At 45.9% G+C, this 27,927-nt stretch overlaps 1 protein-coding gene across 2 annotated transcripts in view; it reads right to left on the reverse strand.

The window, feature by feature from the left end:
• Nucleotides 1-27,927, reverse strand: part of ntpcr (nucleoside-triphosphatase, cancer-related) — a 35,532-nt gene that overhangs the window by 3,236 nt on the left and 4,369 nt on the right. Inside the window, exons 3-5 of one of the 2 annotated variants that reach the window (XM_065007765.1) lie at nucleotides 23,218-23,320; nucleotides 17,100-17,309; nucleotides 5,683-6,667 (exon numbers count right to left, since the gene is read on the reverse strand). In XM_065007765.1, coding sequence (XP_064863837.1) covers nucleotides 6,587-6,667; nucleotides 17,100-17,309; nucleotides 23,218-23,320 — 394 coding nt within the window. In that variant the 3' untranslated portion in view covers nucleotides 5,683-6,586. Of the gene's footprint in view, nucleotides 1-5,682; nucleotides 6,668-17,099; nucleotides 17,310-23,217; nucleotides 23,321-27,927 lie in introns of those variants that run through there. The other variant, XM_065007764.1, reaches the window with a different exon arrangement.

Below are 27,927 nucleotides of genomic sequence, written 5' to 3' on the forward strand. Positions count from 1 at the left end.
GAGGTGTGTCTACAGATACACTGTATTAATGGAGGTGTGTCTACAGATACACTGTGTCTACAGATACATGGATGGAGGTGTGTCTACAGATACACTGTATTAATGGAGGTGTGTCTACAGATACACTGTATTAATGGAGTTGTGGAGGAGGTGTGTCTACAGATACACTGTATTAATGGAGGTGTGGAGGAGGTGTGTCTACAGATACACTGTATTAATGGAGGTGTGGAGGAGGTGTGTCTACAGATACACTGAGGAGGTGTGTCTACAGATACACTGTATTAATGGAGGTGTGGAGGAGGTGTGTCTACAGATACACTGTATTAATGGAGGTGTGTCTATAGATACACTGTATTAATGGAGGTGTGTCTATAGATACACTGTATTAATGGAGGTGTGTCTACAGATACACTGTATTAATGGAGGTGTGTCTACAGATACACTGTATTAATGGAGGTGTGTCTACAGATACACTGTATTAATGGAGGTGTGTCTACAGATACACTGTATTAATGGAGGTGTGTCTACAGATACACTGTATTAATGGAGGTGTGTCTATAGATACACTGTATTAATGGAGGTGTGGAGGAGGTGTGTCTACAGATACACTGTATTAATGGAGGTGTGTCTACAGATACACTGTATTAATGGAGGTGTGTCTATAGATACACTGTATTAATGGAGGTGTGTCTACAGATACACTGTATTAATGGAGGTGTGTCTACAGATACACTGTATTAATGGAGGTGTGGAGGAGGTGTGTCTATAGATACACTGTATTAATGGAGGTGTGTCTATAGATACACTGTATTAAATGGAGGTGTGTCTATAGATACACTGTATTAATGGAGGTGTGTCTATAGATACACTGTATTAATGGAGGTGTGTCTATAGATACACTGTATTAATGGAGGTGTGTCTATAGATACACTGCATTAATGGAGGTGTGTCTATAGATACACTGCATTAATGGAGGTGTGTCTATAGATACACTGCATTAATGGAGGTGTGTCTACAGATACACTCTATTAATGGAGTTGTGTCAATAGATACACTGTATTAATGGAGGTGTGGAGGAGGTGTGTCTACAGATACACTGTATTAATGGAGGTGTGGAGGAGGTGTGTCTACAGATAAACTGTATTAATGGAGGTGTGTCTATAGCTACACTGTATTCATGGAGGTGTGTCAATAGATCCACTGTATTAATGGAGGTGTGGTGGAGGAGGTGTGTCTACAGATACACTGTATTAATGGAGTTGTGGAGGAGGTGTGTCAATAGATACACTGTATTAATGGAGTTGTGGAGGAGGTGTGTCAATAGATACACTGTATTAATGGAGGTGTGGAGGAGGTGTGTCTATAGATACACTGTATTAATGGAGGTGTGTCTACAGATACACTGTATTAATGGAGGTGTGTCTACAGATACACTGTATTAATGGAGGTGTGTCTACAGATACACTGTATTAATGGAGGTGTGGAGGAGGTGTGTCTACAGATACACTGTATTAATGGAGGTGTGTCTACAGATACACTCTATTAATGGAGTTGTGGAGGAGGTGTGTCTACAGATACACTGTATTAATGGAGGTGTGGATGGAGGTGTGTCTACAGATACACTGTATTATGGATGGAGGTGTGTACAGATACACTGATGGAGGTGTGTCTACAGATACACTGTATTAATGGATGGAGGTGTGTCTACAGATACACTGTATTAATGGAGGTGTGTCTACAGATACACTGTATTAATGGAGGTGTGTCTACAGATACACTGTATTAATGGAGGTGTGTCTACAGATACACTGTATTAATGGAGGTGTGTCTACAGATACACTGTATTAATGGAGGTGTGTCTATAGATACACTGTATTAATGGAGGTGTGTCTATAGATACACTGTATTAATGGATGGGTGTGTCTATAGATACACTGTATTAATGGAGGTGTGTCTATAGATACACTGTATTAATGGAGGTGTGTCTATAGATACACTGTATTAATGGAGGTGTGTCTACAGATACACTGTATTAATGGAGGTGTGTCTATAGATACACTGTATTAATGGAGGTGTGTCTACAGATACACTGTATTAATGGAGTTGTGCAGGAGGTGTGTCTATAGATACACTGTATTAATGGAGGTGTGTCTATAGATACACTGTATTAAATGGAGGTGTGTCTATAGATACACTGTATTAATGGAGGTGTGTCTATAGATACACTGTATTAAGGTGTGTCTACAGATACACTGTATTAATGGAGTGTGGAGGAGGTGTGTCTACAGATACACTGTATTAATGGAGGTGTGTGATACACTGATTAATGGTGTGTACAGATACACTGTATTAATGGAGGTGTGTCAATAGATACACTGTATTAATGGAGGTGTGGAGGTGTGTCTACAGATACACTGTATTAATGGAGGTGTGGAGGAGGTGTGTCTACAGATAAACTGTATTAATGGAGGTGTGTCTATAGCTACACTGTATTCATGGAGGTGTGTCAATAGATCCACTGTATTAATGGAGGTGTGGTGGAGGAGGTGTGTCTACAGATACACTGTATTAATGGAGGTGTGTCAATAGATACACTGTATTAATGGAGTTGTGGAGGAGGTGTGTCAATAGATACACTGTATTAATGGAGGTGTGGAGGAGGTGTGTCTATAGATACACTGTATTAATGGAGGTGTGTCTACAGATACACTGTATTAATGGAGGTGTGTCTACAGATACACTGTATTAATGGAGGTGTGTCTACAGATACACTGTATTAATGGAGGTGTGGAGGAGGTGTGTCTACAGATACACTGTATTAATGGAGGTGTGTCTACAGATACACTGTATTAATGGAGTTGTGGAGGAGGTGTGTCTACAGATACACTGTATTAATGGAGGTGTGTCTACAGATACACTGTATTAATGGAGGTGTGGAGGAGGTGTGTCTACAGATACACTGTATTAATGGAGGTGTGGAGGAGGTGTGTCTACAGATACACTGTATTAATGGAGGTGTGTCTACAGATACACTGTATTAATGGAGGTGTGTCTACAGATACACTGTATTAATGGAGGTGTGGAGGAGGTGTGTCAATAGATACACTGTATTAATGGAGGTGTGGAGGAGGTGTGTCTACAGATACACTGTATTAATGGAGGTGTGGAGGAGGTGTGTCTACAGATACACTGTATTAATGGAGGTGTGTCTACAGATACACTGTATTAATGGAGGTGTGGAGGAGGTGTGTCTAAAGATACACTGTATTAATGGAGGTGTGTCTATAGATACACTGTATTAATGGAGGTGTGGAGGAGGTGTGTCTACAGATACACTGTATTAATGGAGGTGTGTCTATAGATACACTGTATTAATGGAGGTGTGTCTATAGATACACTGTATTAATGGAGGTGTGGAGGAGGTGTGTCTATAGATACACTGTATTAATGGAGGTGTGTCTACAGATACACTGTATTAATGGAGGTGTGTCTACAGATACACTGTATTAATGGAGGTGTGTCTACAGATACACTGTATTAATGGAGGTGTGTCTACAGATACACTGTATTAATGGAGGTGTGTCTATAGATACACTGTATTAATGGAGGTGTGTCTATAGATACACTGTATTAATGGAGGTGTGGAGGAGGAGGTGTGTCTACAGATACACTGTATTAATGGAGGTGTGTCTACAGATACACTGTATTAATGGAGGTGTGTCTACAGATACACTGTATTAATGGAGGTGTGTCTACAGATACACTGTATTAATGGAGGTGTGGAGGAGGTGTGTCTACAGATACACTGTATTAATGGAGGTGTGTCTATAGATACACTGTATTAATGGAGGTGTGTCTACAGATACACTGTATTAATGGAGGTGTGTCTATAGATACACTGTATTAATGGAGGTGTGTCTATAGATACACTGTATTAATGGAGGTGTGTCTACAGATACACTGTATTAATGGAGGTGTGTCTACAGATACACTGTATTAATGGAGGTATACACTGTATTAATGGAGGTGTGTCTACAGATACACTGTATTAATGGAGGTGTGTCTACAGATACACTGTATTAATGGAGGTGTGTCTACAGATACACTGTATTAATGGAGGTGTCTGATACACTGATGGAGGTGTGTCTATATATACACTGTATTAATGGAGGTGTGTCTACAGATACACTGTATTAATGGAGGTGTGTCTACAGATACACTGTATTAATGGAGGTGTGTCTATATATACACTGTATTAATGGAGGTGTGTCTATAGATACACTGTATTAATGGAGGTGTGTCTACAGATGCACTGTAATGGAGGTGTGGAGGAGGTGTGTCTACAGATACACTGTATTAATGGAGGTGTGGAGGAGGTGTGTCTACAGATACACTGTATTAATGGAGGTGTGGAGGAGGTGTGTCTATAGATACACTGTATTAATGGAGGTGTGGAGGAGGTGTGTCTATAGCTACACTGTATTAATGGAGGTGTGTCTACAGATACACTGTGTTAATGGAGGTGTGGAGGAGGTGTGTCTACAGATACACTGTATTAATGGAGGTGTGTCTACAGATACACTGTATTAATGGAGGTGTGTCTACAGATACACTGTATTAATGGAGGTGTGTCTTATGGACCATCAGTAGGTCTGATAACAATATGGACCATCAGTAGGCCTGATAACAATATGGACCATCAGTAGGCCTGATAACAATATGGACCATCACTAGGTCTGATAACAATATGGACCATCACTAGGTCTGATAACAATATGGACCATCACTAGGCCTGATAACAATATGGACCATCACTAGGCCTGATAACAATATGGACCATCACTAGGCCTGATAACAATATGGACCATCACTAGGTCTGATAACAATATGGACCATCACTAGGCCTGATAACAATATGGACCATCACTAGGCCTGATAACAATATGGACCATCACTAGGCCTGATAACAATATGGACCATCAGTACGCCTGATAACAATATGGACCATCACTAGGTCTGATAACAATATGGACCATCAGTAGGTCTGATAACAATATGGACCATCACTAGGTCTGATAACAATATGGACCATCAGTAGGTCTGATAACAATATGGACCATCAGTAGGTCTGATAACAATATGGACCATCAGTAGGTCTGATAACAATATGGACCATCACTAGGTCTGATAACAATATGGACCATCAGTAGGCCTGATAACAATATGGACCATCACTAGGTCTGATAACAATATGGACCATCACTAGGTCTGATAACAATATGGACCATCAGTAGGTCTGATAACAACACAACTGCCCATTTACTGTTAGTTCCCTTCAGTTGGTATAGTCCACATTATCATTCCAGTCATTTCACTGTTTGGTTTACCTTCATTTGCTTTCTTTGTAAACGCCGTCACGGCCGTGTGGTTGTTAATGAAGATCATTAGTAAAGTTGACAATATGAAGTAAGACATGCTAATAGCCATGGAGAGGAGAGCAGACCAAGCCCTAACACATGGCGATGTAATCACACAGTTCCACGGTTGGTGCAGGCAATTGACCAGGATATAGTCTATTATTGTACACTATTCTCCATTTTATAATTATATTCATCACTAATCTTCCAACATTATCATTGGTTGAAGCACTGAATGTGGCAGTTTTCAGAATTAATTAAATCATTGTTTTATTACATTTTTATTGATTTTTTTGTTATTTTACCAGGTAAGTTGACCGAGAAAACATTCTCATTTACAGCAATGACCTGGGGAATAGTTACAGGGGAGAGGAGGGGGGGATGAATGAGCCAATTGTAAGCTGGGGATGGATAGGTGGCCATGGTCTATTACAGAGTATTGGCCAACATCCATCCATCAGGGTCAGTCTAGTTCATCAGGGTCAGTCTAGTACAGAGTGCAGGCCAACATCCACCAATCAGGGACAGTCAAGGTCAGAGTCCTGGCCAACATCCACCAATCAGGGACGGTCAAGGTCAGAGTCCTGGCCAACATCCACCAATCAGGGTCGGTCTGGTTCAGAGTGCTGGCCAACATCCACCAATCAGGGACGGTCTAGTTCAGAGTCCTGGCCAACATCCACGAATCAGGGTCGGTCTGGTTCAGAGTGCTGGCCAACATCCACCAATCAGGGTCGGTCTGGTTCAGAGTGCTGGCCAACATCCACCAATCAGGGTCGGTCTTGTTCATCAGGGTGGGTCTCGTTCTTCAGGGTCGGTCTCGTTCTTCAGGGTCGGTCTAGTTCTTCAGGGTCGGTCTCGTTCATCAGTGTCGGTCTCGTTCTTCAGAGTCGGTCTCGTTCAGCAGGGTCGGTCTCGTTCATCAGGGTCGGTCTCGTTCATCAGGGTCGGTCTCGTTCATCAGGGTCGGTCTCGTTCATCAGGGTCGGTCTCGTTCATCAGGGTCGGTCTCGTTCATCAGGGTCGGTCTTGTTCATCAGGGTCGGTCTTGTTCATCAGGGTCGGTCTTGTTCATCAGGGTCGGTCTTGTTCATCAGGGTCTAGTTCAGAGTGCTGCTGTGTTTCTGAATGCCCTCCATGATGTTCCACTGACCTTGGATAACTTCCACCTACTTAGCACTTTGTTTGAGGCAGTCCTTTAGAGCTGACACAACCTCTGGTAATATAACATCTCTGTTCTCCTTGGAGACCTGAGAGAGAGGAGGGAAGGCCGGGGGGGGAGAAACACACGACCAAAGATGTTTAAGTGATACCACAGCAGCAAGAGCGTAGTGTTCCTGATGGATGGAACCAGATCTAACAGTTAATATCACTAATATTGATCCTGATGGATGGATCTGGTTTAGTCACGCATGATTTCATGTTTAATCCCCACCATGCTATACTGTAAAGGATAATGGTATCCACCATGCTATACTGTAAAGGATAATGGTATCCACCATGCTATACTGTAAAGGATAATGGTCTCCACCATGCTATACTGTAAAGGATAATGGTATCCACCTTGCTATACTGTAAAGGATAATGGTATCCACCATGCTATACTGTAAAGGATAATGGTATCCACCATGCTATACTGTAAAGGATAATGGTCTCCACCATGCTATACTGTAAAGGATAATGGTATCCACCATGCTATACTGTAAAGGATAATGGTCTCCACCATGCTATACTGTAAAGGATAATGGTATCCACCATGCTATACCGTAAAGGATAATGGTATCGCACCATGCTATACTGTAAAGGATAATGTCTCCACCATGCTATACTGTAAAGGATAATGGTATCCACCATGCTATACTGTAAAGGATAATGGTATCCACCATGCTATACTGTAAAGGATAATGGTATCCACCATGCTATACTGTAAAGGATAATGGTATCCACCATGCTATACTGTAAAGGATAATGGTATCCACCATGCTATACTGTAAAGGATAATGGTATCCACCATGCTATACTGTAAAGGATAATGGTATCCACCATGCTATACTGTGTCCACCATGCTATAAGGATAATGGTATCCACCATGCTATACTGTAAAGGGCAATGGTATCCACCATGCTATACTGTAAAGGATAATGGTATCCACCATGCTATACCGTAAAGGATAATGGTATCCACCATGCTATACTGTAAAGGGTAATGGTATCCACCATGCTATACTGTAAAGGATAATGGTATCCACCATGCTATACTGTAAAGGATAATGGTATCCACCATGCTATACATTCTACATGGTAAAAGGATAATGGTATCCACCATGCTATACTGTAAAGTGTAATGGTATCCACCATGCTATACTGTAAAGGATAATGGTATCCACCTTGCTATACTGTAAAGGATAATGGTATCCACCATGCTATACTGTAAAGGATAATGGTATCCACCATGCTATACCGTAAAGGATAATGGTACCCACCATGCTATACTGTAAAGGATAATGGTATCCACCATGCTATACTGTAAAGGATAATGGTATCCACCATGCTATACTGTAAAGGATAATGGTATCCACCATGCTATACTGTAAAGGATAATGGTATCCACCATGCTATACATTCTACATGGTAAAAGGATAATGGTATCCACCATGCTATACTGTAAAGGGTAATGGTATCCACCATGCTATACTGTAAAGGGTAATGGTATCCACCATGCTATACTGTAAAGGATAATGGTAAACACCATGCTATACTGTAAAGGATAATGGTATCCACCATGCTATACTGTAAAGGGTAATGGTATCCACCATGCTATACTGTAAAGGGTAATGGTATCCACCATGCTATACTGTAAAGGATAATGGTATCCACCATGCTATACTGTAAAGGGTAATGGTATCCACCATGCTATACTGTAAAGGATAATGGTATCCACCATGCTATACTGTAAAGGATAATGGTATCCACCATGCTATACTGTAAAGGATAATGGTATACACCATGCTATACATTCTACATGGTAAAAGGATAATGGTATCCACCATGCTATACTGTAAAGGATAATGGTATCCACCTTGCTATACTGTAAAGGATAATGGTATACACCATGCTATACATTCTACATGGTAAAAGGATAATGGTACCCACCATGCTATACTGTAAAGGATAATGGTATCCACCATGCTATACTGTAAAGGATAATGGTATCCACCATGCTATACCGTAAAGGATAATGGTATCCACCATGCTATACTGTAAAGGATAATGGTATCCACCATGCTATACATTCTACATGGTAAAAGGATAATGGTATCCACCATGCTATACTGTAAAGGGTAATGGTATCCACCATGCTATACTGTAAAGGGTAATGGTATCCACCATGCTATACTGTAAAGGATAATGGTATACACCATGCTATACTGTAAAGGATAATGGTATCCACCATGCTATACTGTAAAGGGTAATGGTATCCACCATGCTATACTGTAAAGGGTAATGGTATCCACCATGCTATACTGTAAAGGATAATGGTATCCACCATGCTATACTGTAAAGGGTAATGGTATCCACCATGCTATACTGTAAAGGATAATGGTATCCACCATGCTATACTGTAAAGGATAATGGTATCCACCATGCTATACTGTAAAGGATAATGGTCTCCACCATGCTATACTGTAAAGGGTAATGGTATCCACCATGCTATACTGTAAAGGATAATGGTATCCACCATGCTATACTGTAAAGGATAATGGTATCCACCATGCTATACTGTAAAGGGTAATGGTATCCACCATGCTATACTGTAAAGGATAATGGTATCCACCATGCTATACTGTAAAGGATAATGGTATCCACCATGCTATACTGTAAAGGATAATGGTATACACCATGCTATAATGTAAAGGATAATGGTATACACCATGCTATACATTCTACATGGTAAAAGGATAATGGTATCCACCTTGCTATACTGTAAAGGATAATGGTATACACCATGCTATACTGTAAAGGATAATGGTATCCACCATGCTATACTGTAAAGGATAATGGTCTCCACCATGCTATACTGTAAAGGATAATGGTCTCCACCATGCTATACTGTAAAGGATAATGGTCTCCACCATGCTATACTGTAAAGGATAATGGTATCCACCATGATATACTGTAAAGGATAATGGTCTCCACCATGCTATACTGTAAAGGATAATGGTCTCCACCATGCTATACTGTAAAGGATAATGGTCTCCACCACGCTATACTGTAAAGGATAATGGTATCCACCATGCTATACTGTAAAGGATAATGGTCTCCACCATGCTATACTGTAAAGGATAATGGTATACACCATGCTATACTGTAAAGGGTAATGGTATACACCATGCTATACATTCTACATGGTAAAAGGATAATGGTATCCACCATGCTATACTGTAAAGGATCATGTGAGTGAGTACGTACATACATACATACAGTGGCTTGCAAAAGTATTCACCCCCCTTGGCATTTTTCCTATTTTGGTGCCTTACAACCTGGAATTAAAATAGATTTTTGGGGGGTTTGCATCTTTTGATTTACACAACATGCCTACCACTTTGAAGATGCAAAATATGTTTTATTTTGAAACAAGCACAAAATATTGTACAGTAATCTTTAAGTCATACCACAGATTCTCAATTGGGTTGAGGTCTTGGTTTTGACTAGGCCATTCTAAGACATTTAAATGTTTCCCCTTAAACCACACGAGTGTTGCTTTAGCAGCATGCTTCGAGTCATTGTCCTGCTGGAAGGTGAACCTCCTTCCCAGTCTCAAATCTCTGGAAGACTGAAACAGGTTTCCCTCAAGAATTTCCTTGTATTTAGCTCCATTCATCATTCCTTCAATTCTGACCAGTTTCCCAGTCCCTGCCGATGAAAAACATCCCCATGGTGTTCTTGGGGTGAGGTGTTGGGTTTGCCAGCAGACACCAAACGTTTGGCGAACACCAAACGTGTTGGCTTATTTTTTTCTTTAAGCAATGGATTTTCTCTGGCCACTCTTCCGTAAAGCCCAGCTCTGTGGAGTGTACGGCTTAAAGTGGTCCTATGGACAGATACTCCAATCTCCGCTGTGGAGCTTTGCAGCTCCTTCAGGGTTATCTTTGGTCTCTTTGTTGCCTCTCTGATTAATGCCCTCCTTGCCTGGTCCATGAGTTTGGGATATTATTTTATAACCCAACCCTGATCTGTACTTATCCACAGCTTTGTCCCTGACCTGTTTGGAGAGCTCCTTGGTCTTCATAGTGCCGCTTGCCTGGTGGTGCCCCTTGCTTAGATGTGTTGCAGACTCCGCGGCCTTTCAGAACATGTGTGTGTATATACACTGAGATCATGTGACAATTAGATTGCACACAGGTGGACTTCAACTAATTATGGGACTTCTGAAGGGAATTGGTTGCACCAGATCTTATTTAGGGGCTTCATGGCAAAGGGAGTGAAAACATATGGACGCGCCACTTTTACGTTTTTTACTTTTTAGATTTTTTTAAAATAAGTTTTATTTCGATTCACCAATCAGGACTATTTTGTGACTGTCCATAACATGAAATAAAAATAAAAATCAATTTAAATTACAGGTTGTAATGCAACAAAATACAAAAAACGCCAAGGGGGTGAATACTTTTGAAAGACATTGTATTATTATATATATATATATATATATATATATAGATATATATATATATAACAAACGTAAAGTGTTGGTAGAGCATGGTGCTTGTAACGCCAGGGTTGTGGGTTGATTCCCACGGGGGACCACTGTGAAAATGTACACACTAACTCATGTAAGTGGCTCTGGATATGAGCGTCAAATAAATGGCTATAATGTCAAATTATATAAAGGTTAGATGGAAACCTGGTTACTGACATCTAATTATTACTACTGCTGAAAAGCTCCTAAGAACAATTTAACCAGACTCCATAGGGTCATAGACCAATTTAACCAGACTCCATAGGGTCATAGACCAATTTAACCAGACTCCATAGGGTCATAGACCAATTTAACCAGACTCCATAGGGTCATAGACCAATTTAACCAGACTCCATAGGGTCATAGACCAATTTAACCAGGGGTCATAGACCAATTTAACCAGACTCCATAGGGTCATAGACCAATTAGGGTCTGAGAACAATCTAACCAGACAATTTAACCAGACAATTTAACCAGACAATTTAACCAGACAATTTAACGAGAGACTCCATAGGAGCGTAGCAGTCGGACGTGTGTTTTGTCTTGTCCCGTCCTGTATAGTGTAAATATAGTTTTTCCTCATTTTTGTTCTGTATATATTTCGTACATATTTTAATCTCACTTTCCAACTACAGGCTGAATATACTCTCCTGCAACCCGCATCACCCAATGTGGTACGGATCTGCTTTTTCTATACTTTAGAATCGGAACCCTCATCAGAAGCTAGCCAGCTAACTAGCTACTAGCTAGTAGCTAGCCACTGCTAGCGGTCTTCAACGCTAACTAGGACACCAGCGCGACATCTACCCATCTACCCAAAGCATATCAGACGGCTTTTTCTCTACCACATCTCCGGATTCCTACCGCAAGCTCTGAACCTTTACACCGGATCATCGCAACTAGCTAGCTGCAATCCGAGTGGCTACTCCTGGCTAACGTCTCTGTCCCAGAGCAAGCACCAGTTAGCCTGGAGCTAGCCTCGAGCTAAGCCCATCTCCCGACTAACCGAAGAGGTCCAACAATACCTATTTTGCCAATTGGCCTGGACCCTCTACTGCCGACACGGAGCCCCGCCGATCCATCACGACTGGTCCGCCGACATAATCGTCCGAAGGGGTTTCAACAGGCTTTTCCGCTGCGACATCGCCAAAGATCCATCTGCTGGCCAAGGCCCGCATGCTTTCTGAATCGCTGTATCTCCAGCTCACCGCATGAAGAGGAATAAACAGACTCACCCCATCGCGACGTCCCCCAAAGGTTAACTCTCTAGCCCTCGCTATCTCCCTGCTTGCTAATTCGGCCTGCTAACGGCTAGCTTGTCAAGCTCCGGTCCGCTAACTGCTACCTTGTCTAGCTCGGGCCTACGAACTGTTAGCCTGTTAGCATAGGCCTGCTAACCGTCTGAACCACCGCGTCCCAATCACTCTCTGACCCCATTTACTTTCTATCTCTTTTTGATTTTTAATTTGTTTATACCTTCCGGAAACCTGCCTCACCCAATGTGATACGGAATCGCTATTACTTTTACTCTTATTTTTATTTTTATGACACACTCAAGAACCTCCAGACGCTAACCAGCTAACTAGCTACAAGCTATTTAGTCATTGTTAGTTTTTTTAAAAAGCTGGATAACACTCGCCAGCCCAGCCCCCCTGCCCATCCACCGCTGCCCCCTGGACACTGATCTCTTGGCTACATAGCTGACGCACGCTGGACTGTCCATTAATCACGGCACTCCTTTCTGCTTGTTTGTCTTACCTGTCGGCCCCGTTGCCTAGTCAACGCCATTTTACCTGCTGTTTGTTGTGCTAGCGGATTAGCCTCGCCTACTGTTTTTAGCTAGCTTTCCAAATTCAACACCTGTGATTACTGTATGCCTCGCTGTATGTCTCTCTCAGATGTCAATATGCCTTGTATACTGTTGTTCAGGTTAGTTATCATTGTTTTAGTTCACAATGGAGCCCCTAGACCCACTCTGCATACCCCTGTTACCTCCTTTGTCCCACCTCCCACACATGCGGTGACCTCACCCATTACAACCAGCATGTCCAGAGATACAACCTCTCTCATCATCACCCAGTGCCTGGGCCTACCTCCGCTGTACCCGCACCCCACCATACCCCTGTCTGCGCATTATGCCCTGAATATATTCTACCATGCCTAGAAACCTGCTCCTCTTATCCTCTGCCCCCAACGCTCTAGGCGACCAGTTTTGATAGCCTTTAGCCGCACCCTCATACTACTCCTTCTCTGTTCCGCGGGTGATGTGGAGGTAAACCCAGGCCCTGCATGTCCCCAGATACCCTCATTTGTTGACTTCTGTGATCGAAAAAGCCTTGGTTTTATGCATGTCAACATCAGAAGCCTCCTCCCCAAGTTTGTTTTACTCACTGCTTTAGCACACTCTGCTAACCCTGATGTCCTTGCCGTGTCTGAATCCTGGCTCAGGAAGGCCACCAAAAATTCAGAGATTTCCATACCCAACTATAACATCTTCCGTCAAGATAGAACTGCCAAAGGGGGCGGAGTTGCAGTCTACTGCAGAGATAGCCTGCAAAGTAATGTCATACTTTCCAGGTCCATACCCAAACAGTTCGAACTACTAATTTTGAAAATTACCCTCTCCAGAAATAAGTCTCTCACTGTTGCCGCCTGCTACCGACCACCCTCAGCTCCCAGCTGTGCCCTGGACACCATTTGTGAATTGATCGCCCCCATCTAGCTTCAGAGTTTGTTCTGTTAGGTGACCTAAACTGGGATATGCTTAACACCCCGGCAGTCCTACAATGTAAGCTAGATGCCCTCAATCTCACTCAAATCATCAAGGAACCCACCAGGTACAACCCTAACTCTGTAAACAAGGGCACCCTCATAGACGTCATCCTGACCAACTGGCCCTCCAAATACACCTCCGCTGTCTTCAACCAGGATCTCAGCGATCACTGCCTCATTGCCTGTATCCGCCACGGAGCCGCAGTCAAACGACCACCCTCATCACTGTCAAACGCTCCCTAAAACACTTCTGTGAGCAGGCCTTTCTAATCGACCTGGCCCGGGTATCCTGGAAGGACATTGACCTCATCCCATCAGTTGAGGATGCCTGGTCATTCTTTAAAAGTAACTTCCTCACCATTTTAGATAAGCATGCTCCGTTCAAAAAAATGCAGAACCAAGAACAGATACAGCCCTTGGTTCACTCCAGACCTGACTGCCCTCGACCAGCACAAAAACATCCTGTGGCGGACTGCAATAGCATCGAATAGCCCCGTGATATGCAACTGTTCAGGAAGTCAGGAACCAATACACGCAGTCAGTCAGGAAAGCTAAGGCCAGCTTCTTCAGGCAGAAGTTTGCATCCTGTAGCTCCAACTCCAAAAAGTTCTGGGACATTGTGAAGTCCATGGAGAACAAGAGCACCTCCTCCCAGCTGCCCACTGCACTGAGGCTAGGTAACACGGTCTCCACCGATAAATCCACGATTATCGAAAGCTTCAATAAGCACTTCTCAACGGCTGGCCATGCCTTCCGCCTGGCTACTACAACCTCGGCCAACAGCTCCCCCCCGCAGCTCCTCGCCCAAGCCTCTCCAGGTTCTCCTTTACCCAAATCCAGATAGCAGATGTTCTGAAAGAGCTGCAAAACCTAGACCCGTACAAATCAGCTTGGCTTGACAATCTGGACCCTCTATTTCTGAAATTATCTGCCGCCATTGTCGCAACCCCTATTACCAGCCTGTTCAACCTCTCTTTCATATCGTCTGAGATCCCCAAGGATTGGAAAGCTGCCGCAGTCATCCCCCTCTTCAAAGGGGGAGACACCCTGGACCCAAACTGCTATAGACCTATATCCATCCTGCCCTGCCTATCTAAGGTCTTCGAAAGCCAAGTCAACAAACAGGTCACTGACCATCTCGAATCCCACCGTACCTTCTCCGCTGTGCAATCTGGTTTCCGAGCCGGTCACGGGTGCACCTCAGCCACGCTCAAGGTACTAAACGATATCATAACCGCCATCGATAAAAGACAGTACTGTGCAGCCGTCTTCATCGACCTCGCCAAGGCTTTCGACTCTGTCAATCACCATATTCTTATCGGCAGACTCAATAGCCTCGGTTTCTCGCCTGGTTCACCAATTACTTTGCAGACAGAGTTCAGTGTGTCAAATCGGAGGGCATGCTGTCCGGTCCTCTGGCAGTCTCTATGGGGCTGCCACAGGGTTCAATTCTCGGGCCGACTCTTTTCTCTGTATATATCAATGATGTTGCTCTTGCTGCGGGCGATTCCCTGATCCACCTCTACGCAGACGACACCATTCTATATACTTTCGGCCCGTCATTGGACACTGTGCTATCTAACCTCCAAACGAGCTTCAATGCCATACAGCACTCCTTCCGTGGCCTCCAACTGCTCTTAAACGCGAGTAAAACCAAATGCATGCTTTTCAACCGATCGCTGCCTGCACCCGCATGCCCGACTAGCATCACCACCCTGGATGGTTCCGACCTTGAATATGTGGACATCTATAAGTACCTAGGTGTTGGCTAGACTGCAAACTCTCCTTCCAGACTCACATCAAACATCTCCAATCGAAAATCAAATCAAGAGTCGGCTTTCTATTCCGCAACAAAGCCTCCTTCACCCACGCCGCCAAGCTTACCCTAGTAAAACTGACTATCCTACCGATCCTCGACTTCGGCGACGTCATCTACAAAATGGCTTCCAACACTCTACTCAGCAAACTGGATGCAGTCTATCACAGTGCCATCTGTTTTGTCACCAAAGCACCTTATACCACCCACCACTGCGACTTGTATGCTCTAGTCGGCTGGCCCTCGCTACATATTCGTCGCCAGACCCACTGGCTCCAGGTCATCTACAAGTCCATGCTAGGTAAAGCTCTGCCTTATCTCAGTTCACTGGTCACGATGGCAACACCCATCCGTAGCACGCGCTCCAGCAGGTGTATCTCACTGATCATCCCTAAAGCCAACACCTCATTTGGCCGCCTTTCGTTCCAGTACTCTGCTGCCTGTGACTGGAACGAACTGCAAAAATCGCTGAAGTTGGAGACTTTTATCTCCCTCACCAACTTCAAACATCAGCTATCCGAGCAGCTAACCGATCGCTGCAGCTGTACATAGTCTATTGGTAAATAGCCCACCCATTTTCACCTACCTCATTCCCATACTGTTTTTATACTGTTTTTTTCTTATTTATTTTTTATTTTATTTTTTTTATTTACTTTTCTGCTCTTTTGCACACCAATATCTCTACCTGTACATGACCATCTGATCATTTATCACTCCAGTGTTAATTTGCAAAATTGTATTATTCGCCTACCTCATGCCTTTTGCACACATTGTATATAGACTGCCCATTTTTTTTCTACTGTGTTATTGACTTGTTAATTGTTTACACCATGTGTAACTCTGTGTTGTCTGTTCACACTGCTATGCTTTATCTTGGCCAGGTCGCAGTTGCAAATGAGAACTTGTTCTCAACTAGCCTACCTGGTTAAATAAAGGTGTTCTCAACTAGCCTACCTGGTTAAATAAAGGTGAAATAAAAAAATAAATAAAAAAGGCTCTGATAACAATTTAACCAGACAATTTAACCAGACAGACTCCATAGGGTCTGAGAACAATTTAACCAGACAATTTAACCAGACAGACTCCATAGGGTCTGAGAACAATTTAACCAGACAATTTAACCAGACAGACTCCATAGGGTCTGAGAACAATTTAACCAGACAATTTAACCAGACAGACTCCATAGGGTCTGAGAACAATTTAACCAGACAATTTAACCAGACAGACTCCATAGGGTCTGACACCATACAGTCTGTGCAGTAGGCTGAACATTTGACGTCCCTACAATGAGGCAGGTAAGATTAGATAAATACAGAGAGTGAGATTAATGGTGTGTGTGTGAATGTGAATGTACTCACAGTGAAGACAGTGACGTCAGTCCTGGTCCGTATCTCCTCCACGAAACCCAGTGGTTTTCCTGAAGGGAGGGGTATAGTCCCCAGGACAGAGAAGACTGGAGAGTCCAGGGTCTGTCTGACTGACCTGATGAACGCCTGGCTGAACAGCTCCATTTTACCAACCTCATCAATGATAAACACCTGATGGTTGCTACTGCATGAAGAGTCAAGCTAAAACACAGAGAAAGAGAGTGAGGTTAGAGACAACATCACTCACCACAAAGAACAACTATATGGTTGATATACTAGAGCTGCTGTGGGCCTACTCTACTCTACTACTAGAGCTGCTGTAGGCCTACTCTACTCTACTCTCAGAGCTGCTGTGGGCCTACTCTACTCTACTCTCAGAGCTGCTGTGGGCCTACTCTACTCTACTCTCAGGGCTGCTGTAGCCCTACTCTACTCTACTACTAGAGCTGCTGTGGGCCTACTCTACTCTACTCTCAGAGCTGCTGTGGGCCTACTCTACTCTACTCTCAGAGCTGCTGTGGGCCTACTCTACTCTACTCTCAGAGCTGCTGTGGGCCTACTCTACTCTACTCTCAGGGCTGCTGTAGCCCTACTCTACTCTACTACTAGAGCTGCTGTAGCCCTACTCTACTCTACTCCCAGAGCTGCTGTGGGCCTACTCTACTCTACTCTCAGAGCTGCTGTGGGCCTACTCTACTCTACTACCAGAGCTGCTGTGGGCCTACTCTACTCTACTCTCAGAGCTGCTGTGGCCCTACTCTACTCTACTCTCAGAGCTGCTGTAGCCCTACTCTACTCTACTCTCAGAGCTGCTGTGGGCCTACTCTACTCTACTCCCAGAGCTGCTGTGGGCCTACTCTACTCTACTACTAGAGCTGCTGTGGGCCTACTCTACTCTACTCTCAGAGCTGCTGTGGGCCTACTCTACTCTACTCTCAGGGCTGCTGTGGGCCTACTCTACTCTACTCCCAGAGCTGCTGTGGGCCTACTCTACTCTACTCTCAGAGCTGCTGTGGGCCTACTCTACTCTACTACTAGAGCTGCTGTGGGCCTACTCTACTCTACTACTAGGGCTGCTGTGGGTCTACTCTACTCTACTACTAGAGCTGCTGTGGGCCTACTCTACTCTACTCTCAGAGCTGCTGTAGGCCTACTCTACTCTACTCTCAGGGCTGCTGTGGGCCTACTCTACTCTACTCCCAGAGCTGCTGTGGGCCTACTCTACTCTACTACTAGAGCTGCTGTGGGCCTACTCTACTCTACTACTAGAGCTGCTGTGGGCCTACTCTACTCCCAGAGCTGCTGTGGGCCTACTCTACTCTACTACTAGAGCTGCTGTGGGCCTACTCTACTCTACTACTAGAGCTGCTGTGGGCCTACTCTACTCTACTACTAGGGCTGCTGTGGGCCTACTCTACTCTACTCTACTCCCAGAGCTGCTGTGGGCCTACTCTACTCTACTACTAGGGCTGCTGTGGGCCTACTCTACTCTACTACTAGAGCTGCTGTGGGCCTACTCTACTCTACTACTAGAGCTGCTGTGGGCCTACTCTACTCTACTACTAGAGCTGCTGTGGGCCTACTCTACTCTACTACTAGAGCTGCTGTGGGTCTACTCTACTCTACTACTAGAGCTGCTGTGGGCCTACTCTACTCTACTACTAGGGCTGCTGTGGGCCTACTCTACTCTACTCCCAGAGCTGCTGTGGGCCTACTCTACTCTACTACTAGAGCTGCTGTGGGCCTACTCTACTCTACTACTAGGGCTGCTGTGGGCCTACTCTACTCTACTCCCAGAGCTGCTGTGGGCCTACTCTACTCTACTACTAGGGCTGCTGTGGGCCTACTCTACTCTACTACTAGAGCTGCTGTGGGCCTACTCTACTCTACTACTAGGGCTGCTGTGGGCCTACTCTACTCTACTCCCAGAGCTGCTGTGGGCCTACTCTACTCTACTACTAGAGCTGCTGTGGGCCTACTCTACTCTACTACTAGGGCTGCTGTGGGCCTACTCTACTCTACTCCCAGAGCTGCTGTGGGCCTACTCTACTCTACTACTAGAGCTGCTGTGGGCCTACTCTACTCTACTACTAGAGCTGCTGTGGGCCTACTCTACTCTACTCCCAGAGCTGCTGTGGGCCTACTCTACTCTACTCTCAGAGCTGCTGTGGGCCTACTCTACTCTACTCTCAGAGCTGCTGTGGGCCTACTCTACTCTACTCCCAGAGCAGCTGTGGGCCTACTCTACTCTACTCCCAGAGCTGCTGTGGGCCTACTCTACTCTACTCCCAGAGCTGCTGTGGGCCTACTCTACTCTACTCAGAGCTGCTGTGGGCCTACTCTACTACTACCAGAGCTGCTGTGGGCCTACTACTCAGAGCTGCTGTGGCTCTACTCTACTCTCAGAGCTGCTGTAGCCCTACTCTACTCTACTCTCAGAGCTGCTGTGGGCCTACTCTACTCTACTCCCAGAGCTGCTGTGGGCCTACTCTACTCTACTACTAGAGCTGCTGTGGGCCTGCTCAGAGCTGCTGTGGGCCTACTCTACTCTACTACTAGAGCTGCTGTGGGCCTACTCTACTCTACTACTAGGCTGCTGTGGGCCTACTCTACTCTACTACTAGAGCTGCTGTGGGCCTACTCTACTCTACTCTCAGAGCTGCTGTAGGCCTACTCTACTCTACTCAGGCTGCTGTGGGCCTACTCTACTCTACTCCCAGAGCTGCTGTGGGCCTACTCTACTCTACTACTAGAGCTGCTGTGGGCCTACTCTACTCTACTACTAGAGCTGCTGTGGGCCTACTCTACTCCCAGAGCTGCTGTGGGCCTACTCTACTCTACTACTAGAGCTGCAGACTACTAGAGCTGCTGTGGGCCTACTCTACTCTACTCTACTCCCAGAGCTGCTGTGCCTACTCTACTCTACTACTAGGGCTGCTGTGGGCCTACTCTACTCTACTACAGAGCTGCTGTGGGCCTACTCTACTCTACTACTAGAGCTGCTGTGGGCCTACTCTACTCCCAGAGCTGCTGTGGGCCTCTACTCTACTACTAGAGCTGCTGTGGGCCTACTCTACTCTACTACTAGAGCTGCTGTGGGCCTACTCTACTCTACAGAGCTGCTGTGGGCCTACTCTACTCTACTCTACTCCCAGAGCTGCTGTGGGCCTACTCTACTCTACTACTAGGGCTGCTGTGGGCCTACTCTACTCTACTACTAGAGCTGCTGTGGGCCTACTCTACTCTACTACTAGAGCTGCTGTGGGCCCTCTACTCTACTACTAGAGCTGCTGTGGGCCTACTCTACTCTACTACTAGAGCTGCTGTGGGCCTACTCTACTCTACTACTAGAGCTGCTGTGGGCCTACTCTACTCTACTACTAGGGCTGCTGTGGGCCTACTCTACTCTACTACTAGGCTGCTGTGGGCCTACTCTACTCTACTACCCAGAGCTGCTGTGGGCCTACTCTACTCTACTACTAGGGCTGCTGTGGGCCTACTCTACTCTACTACTAGAGCTGCTGTGGGCCTACTCTACTCTACTACTAGGGCTGCTGTGGGCCTACTACTCCCAGAGCTGCTGTGGGCCTACTCTACTCTACTACTAGAGCTGCTGTGGGCCTACTCTACTCTACTACTAGAGCTGCTGTGGGCCTACTCTACTCTACTACTAGGGCTGCTGTGGGCCTACTCTACTCTACTCCCAGAGCTGCTGTGGGCCTACTCTACTCTACTACTAGAGCTGCTGTGGGGCCTACTCTACTACTAGAGCTGCTGGGCCTACTCTACTCTACTACTAGGGCTGCTGTGGGCCTACTCTACTCTACTCCCAGAGCTGCTGTGGGCCTACTCTACTCTACTACTAGAGCTGCTGTGGGCCTACTCTACTCTACTACTAGGGCTGCTGTGGGCCTACTCTACTCTACTACTAGGGCTGCTGTGGGCCTACTCTACTCTACTCCCAGAGCTGCTGTGGGCCTACTCTACTCTACTACTAGAGCTGCTGTGGGCCTACTCTACTCTACTACTAGGGCTGCTGTGGGCCTACTCTACTCTACTACTAGAGCTGCTGTGGGCCTACTCTACTCTACTACTAGGGCTGCTGTGGGCCTACTCTACTCTACTACTAGAGCTGCTGTGGGCCTACTCTACTCTACTCTCAGAGCTGCTGTAGGCCTACTCTACTCTACTCTCAGGGCTGCTGTGGGCCTACTCTACTCTACTCCCAGAGCTGCTGTGGGCCTACTCTACTCTACTACTAGAGCTGCTGTGGGCCTACTCTACTCCCAGAGCTGCTGTGGGCCTACTCTACTCTACTACTAGAGCTGCTGTGGGCCTACTCTACTCTACTACTAGAGCTGCTGTGGGCCTACTCTACTCTACTACTAGGGCTGCTGTGGGCCTACTCTACTCTACTCTACTCCCAGAGCTGCTGTGGGCCTACTCTACTCTACTACTAGGGCTGCTGTGGGCCTACTCTACTCTACTACTAGAGCTGCTGTGGGCCTACTCTACTCTACTACTAGAGCTGCTGTGGGCCTACTCTACTCTACTACTAGAGCTGCTGTGGGCCTACTCTACTCTACTACTAGAGCTGCTGTGGGCCTACTCTACTCTACTACTAGAGCTGCTGTGGGCCTACTCTACTCTACTACTAGAGCTGCTGTGGGCCTACTCTACTCTACTACTAGGGCTGCTGTGGGCCTACTCTACTCTACTACTAGGGCTGCTGTGGGCCTACTCTACTCTACTCCCAGAGCTGCTGTGGGCCTACTCTACTCTACTACTAGGGCTGCTGTGGGCCTACTCTACTCTACTAGAGCTGCTGTGGGCCTACTCTACTCTACTACTAGGGCTGCTGTGGGCCTACTCTACTCTACTCCCAGAGCTGCTGTGGGCCTACTCTACTCTACTACTAGAGCTGCTGTGGGCCTACTCTACTCTACTACTAGAGCTGCTGTGGGCCTACTCTACTCTACTACTAGGCTGCTGTGGGGCTCTACTCTACTCCCAGAGCTGCTGTGGGCCTACTCTACTCTACTACTAGAGCTGCTGTGGGCCTACTCTACTCTACTACTAGAGCTGCTGTGGGCCTACTCTACTCTACTACTAGGGCTGCTGTGGGCCTACTCTACTCTACTCCCAGAGCTGCTGTGGGCCTACTCTACTCTACTACTAGAGCTGCTGTGGGCCTACTCTACTCTACTACTAGGGCTGCTGTGGGCCTACTCTACTCTACTACTAGGGCTGCTGTGGGCCTACTCTACTCTACTACCAGAGAATGTCAAGAGTGCAAAAAAAAAATCAAGGCAAATGGTGGCTACTTTGAAGAATGTCAAATATATTTGATTTGTTTAACACTGGTTACTACATGATTCCATATGTGTCATTTCATAGTTTTGATGTCTTCACTATTATTATACAATGTTGAAAATAGTAAAAATAAAGAAAAACCCTGGAATGAGTAGGTGTCCAAACTGTTGACTGGTGCTGAATGAGGGAAATCACTGCTCACGACCCTGACATGAGGGAAATCACTGCTCACGACCCTGACATGAGGGAAATCACTGCTCACGACCCTGACATGAGGGAAATCACTGCTCACGACCCTGACATGAGGGAAATCACTGCTCACGACCCTGACATGAGGGAAATCACTGCTCACGACCCTGACATAGGAGGAAAATCACTGCCCACAACCCTGACATGAGGGAAATCACTGCTCACGACCCTGACATGAGGGAAATCACTGCTCACGACCCTGACATGAGGGAAATCACTGCTCACGACCCTGACATGGGAGGAAAATCACTGCTCACGACCCTGACATGAGGGAAATCACTGCTCACGACCCTGACATGGGAGGAAAATCACCCTGACATGAGGGAAATCACTGCCCTGACATGATGGGAAATCACTGCTCACGACCCTGACATGGGAGGAAAATCACTGCTCACGACCCTGACATGGGAGGGAAATCACTGCTCACGACCCTGACATGGGAGGGAAATCACTGATCACGACCCTGACATGGGAGGGAAATCACTGATCACGACCCTGACATAGGAGGAAAATCACTGCTTAGTTAAAAAGTGCAATAATAACATACGTTTCTGAAGAGAGGTAGAGCCAGGTTCTCAAACGAAGGTACATCCACTACATACTGTCCTACAGTGTACTCCCTCCCTCCATGTGAAGCAACAGACTTCTCTCTGAACAGAACAAAGACAGTAGAGAAAACACATTAACACATAAGGGACTGTTTCCCAGTCACACAGATTAAGCCAAACCCTGGACTGAAAATCGCCACCAGAAAATTGACCCTCCCCCTCTTGAACACTGCTGCTACTGTTTGTTATCTATGCATAGTCACTTCGGCCCCACCTGCATGTACAGATTACCTCAACTAGCCTGTACCCCCGCACACTGACTCGGTACCATAACACCCTGTATATAGCCTCCACATTGACTCTGTACCGGTACCCCCTGTATATAGCCTCCACCCCCTGTATATAGTCTCCACATTGACTCTGTACTGGTACCCCCTGTATATAGCCTCCACATTGACTCTGTACTGGACCCCCTGTATATAGCCTCCACCCCTGTATATAGTCTCCACATTGACTCTGTACCGGTACCTCCCTGTATATAGCCTCCACATTGACTCTGTACCGTAATACCCTGTATATAGCCTCCACATTGACTCTGTACCGGTACCCCCCTGTATATAGCCTCCACATTGACTCTGTACTGGTACCCCCTGTATATAGCCTCCACATTGACTCAGTACCGTAACACCCTGTATATAGCCTCCACATTGACTCTGTACTGGTACCCCCTGTATATAGGCTCCACATTGACTCTGTACCGTAACACCCTGTATATAGCCTCCACATTGACTCTGTACCGTAACACCCTGTATATAGCCTCCACATTGACTCTGTACTGTTGTACCCTGTATATAGCCTCCACATTGACTCTGTACCGGTACCCCCTGTATATAGCCTCCACATTGACTCTGTACTGGTACCCCCTGTATATAGCCTCCACATTGACTCTGTACCGGTACCCCCTGTATATAGCCTCCACATTGACTCTGTACCGGTACCCCCTGTATATAGCCTCCACATTGACTCTGTACCGGTACCCCCTGTATATAGCCTCCACATTGACTCTGTACCGGTACCCCCTGTATATAGCCTCCACATTGACTCTGTACCGGTACCCCCTGTATATAGCCTCCACATTGACTCTGTACCGGTACCCCCTGTATATAGCCTCCACATTGACTCTGTACCGGTACCCCCTGTATATAGCCTCCACATTGACTCTGTACTGGTACCCCTGTATATAGCCTCCACCCCTGTATATAGTCTCCACATTGACTCTCTGGTACCCCGTATATAGCCTCCACATTGACTCTGTACTGTTGTACCCTGTATATAGCCTCCACACTGACTCTGTACTGGTACCCCTGTATATAGCCTCCACCCCATTGACTCTTGACTCTGTTGTACCCTGTATATAGCCTCCACATTGACTCTGTACTGGTACCCCCTGTATATAGCCTCCACCCCCTGTATATAGTCTCCACATTGACTCTGTACCGGTACCTCCCTGTATATAGCCTCCACATTGACTCTGTACTGGTACCCCCTGTATATAGCCTCCACATTGACTCTGTACTGTTGTACCCTGTATATAGCCTCCACACTGACTCTGTACTGGTACCCCCTGTATATAGCCTCCACCCCCTGTATATAGTCTCTACATTGACTCTGTACCGGTACCCCCTGTATATAGTCTCCACATTGACTCTGTACCGGTACCCCCTGTATATAGCCTCCACATTGACTCTGTACCGTAACACCCTGTATATAGCCTCCACATTGACTCTGTACCGGTACCCCCTGTATATAGCCTCCACATTGACTCTGTACCGTAACACCCTGTATATAACCTCCACATTGACTCTGTACCGGTACCCCCTGTATATAGCCTCCACATTGACTCTGTACCGGTACCCCCTGTATATAGCCTCCACATTGACTCTGTACCGTAACACCCTGTATATAACCTCCACATTGACTCTGTACCGGTACCCCCTGTATATAGCCTCCACATTGACTCTGTACTGGTACCCCTGTATATAGCCTCCACATTGACTCTGTACCGGTACCCCCTGTATATAGCCTCCACATTGACTCTGTACTGGTACCTCCTGTATATAGCCTCCACATTGACTCTGTACCGGTACCTCCTGTATATAGCCTCCACATTGACTCTGTACCGGTACCCCCTGTATATAGCCTCTACATTGACTCTGTACTGGTACCCCTGTATATAGCCTCCACATTGACTCTGTACCGGTACCCCTGTATATAGCCTCCACATTGACTCTGTCCCGGTACCCCCCTGTATATAGCCTCCACATTGACTCTGTACTGGTACCCCCTGTATATAGCCTCCACATTGACTCTGTACCGTAATACCCTGTATATAGCCTCCACATTGACTCTGTACCGTAATACCCTGTATATAGCCTCCACATTGACTCTGTACCGTAATACCCTGTATATAGCCTCCACATTGACTCTGTACCGGTACCCCCTGTATATAGCCTCCACATTGACTCTGTACCGTAATACCCTGTATATAGCCTCCACATTGACTCTGTACCGTAATACCCTGTATATAGCCTCCACATTGACTCTGTACCGTAATACCCTGTATATAGCCTCCACATTGACTCTGTACCGGTACCCCCTGTATATAGCCTCCACATTGACTCTGTACTGGTACCCCCTGTATATATCCTCCACACTGACTCTGTACTGGTACCCCCTGTATATAGCCTCCACATTGACTCTGTACTGGTACCCCCTGTATATAGCCTCCACATTGACTCTGTACTGGTACCCCCTGTATATAGCCTCCACATTGACTCTGTACCGTAATACCCTGTATATAGCCTCCACATTGACTCTGTACCGTAATACCCTGTATATAGCCTCCACATTGACTCTGTACTGGTACCCCCTGTATATAGCCTCCACATTGACTCTGTACCGGTACCCCCTGTATATAGCCTCCACATTGACTCTGTACCGGTACCCCCTGTATATAGCCTCCACATTGACTCTGTACTGGTACCCCCTCTATATAGCCTCCACATTGACTCTGTACCGTAATACCCTGTATATATCCTCCACATTGACTCTGTACCGGTACCCCCTGTATATAGCCTCTACATTGACTCTGTACCGGTACCCCCTGTATATAGCATCCACATTGACTCTGTACCGGTACCCCCTGTATATAGCCTCCACATTGACTCTGTACCGGTACCCCCTGTATATAGCCTCCACATTGACTCTGTACCGGTACCCCCTGTATATAGCCTCCACATTGACTCTGTACCGGTACCCCCTGTATATAGCCTCCACATTGCCACATTGACCCTGTACTGGTACCCCCTGTATATAGCCTCCACATTGACTCTGTACCGTAATACCCTGTATATAGCCTCCACATTGACTCTGTACCGGTACCCCCTGTATATAGCCTCCACATTGACTCTGTACCGTAATACCCTGTATATAGCCTCCACATTGACTCTGTACCGTAATACCCTGTATATAGCCTCCACATTGACTCTGTACCGTAATACCCTGTATATAGCCTCCACATTGACTCTGTACTGGTACCCCCTGTATATAGCCTCCACATTGACTCTGTACCGGTACCCCCTGTATATAGCCTCCACATTGACTCTGTACCGTAATACCCTGTATATAGCCTCCACATTGACTCTGTACCGTAATACCCTGTATATAGCCTCCACATTGACTCTGTACCGTAATACCCTGTATATAGCCTCCACATTGACTCTGTACTGGTACCCCCTGTATATAGCCTCCACATTGACTCTGTACCGGTACCCCCTGTATATAGCCTCCACATTGACTCTGTATCGGTACCCCCTGTATATAGCCTCCACATTGACTCTGTACTGGTACCCCCTGTATATAGCCTCCACATTGACTCTGTACCGTAATACCCTGTATATAGCCTCCACATTGACTCTGTACCGTAATACCCTGTATATAGCCTCCACATTGACTCTGTACCGTAATACCCTGTATATAGCCTCCACATTGACTCTGTACCGTAACCCCCTGTATATAGCCTCCACATTGACTCTGTACCGGTACCCCCTGTATATAGCCTCCACATTGACTCTGTACCGTAATACCCTGTATATCGCCTCCACATTGACTCTGTACGGGTACCCCCTGTATATATCCTCCACACTGACTCTGTACTGGTACCCCCTGTATATAGCCTCCACATTGACTCTGTACTGGTACCCCCTGTATATAGCCTCCACATTGACTCTGTACCGTAATACCCTGTATATAGCCTCCACATTGACTCTGTACCGTAATACCCTGTATATAGCCTCCACATTGACTCTGTACTGGTACCCCTGTATATAGCCTCCACATTGACTCTGTACCGTAATACCCCCTGTATATAGCCTCCACATTGACTCTGTATCGGTACCCCCTGTATATAGCCTCCACATTGACTCTGTACTGGTACCCCTGTATATAGCCTCCACATTGACTCTGTACCGTAATACCCTGTATATAGCCTCCACATTGACTCTGTACCGTAACACCCTGTATATAGCCTCCACATTGACTCTGTACCGTAACCCCTGTATATAGCCTCCACATTGACTCTGTACCGTAACCCCTGTATATAGCCTCCACATTGACTCTGTACCGGTAGCCCCTGTATATAGCCTCCACAT

The sequence above is a fragment of the Oncorhynchus nerka genome, linkage group LG23 (assembly GCF_034236695.1).
Source record: "Oncorhynchus nerka isolate Pitt River linkage group LG23, Oner_Uvic_2.0, whole genome shotgun sequence".
Lineage (NCBI taxonomy): Eukaryota > Metazoa > Chordata > Actinopteri > Salmoniformes > Salmonidae > Oncorhynchus > Oncorhynchus nerka.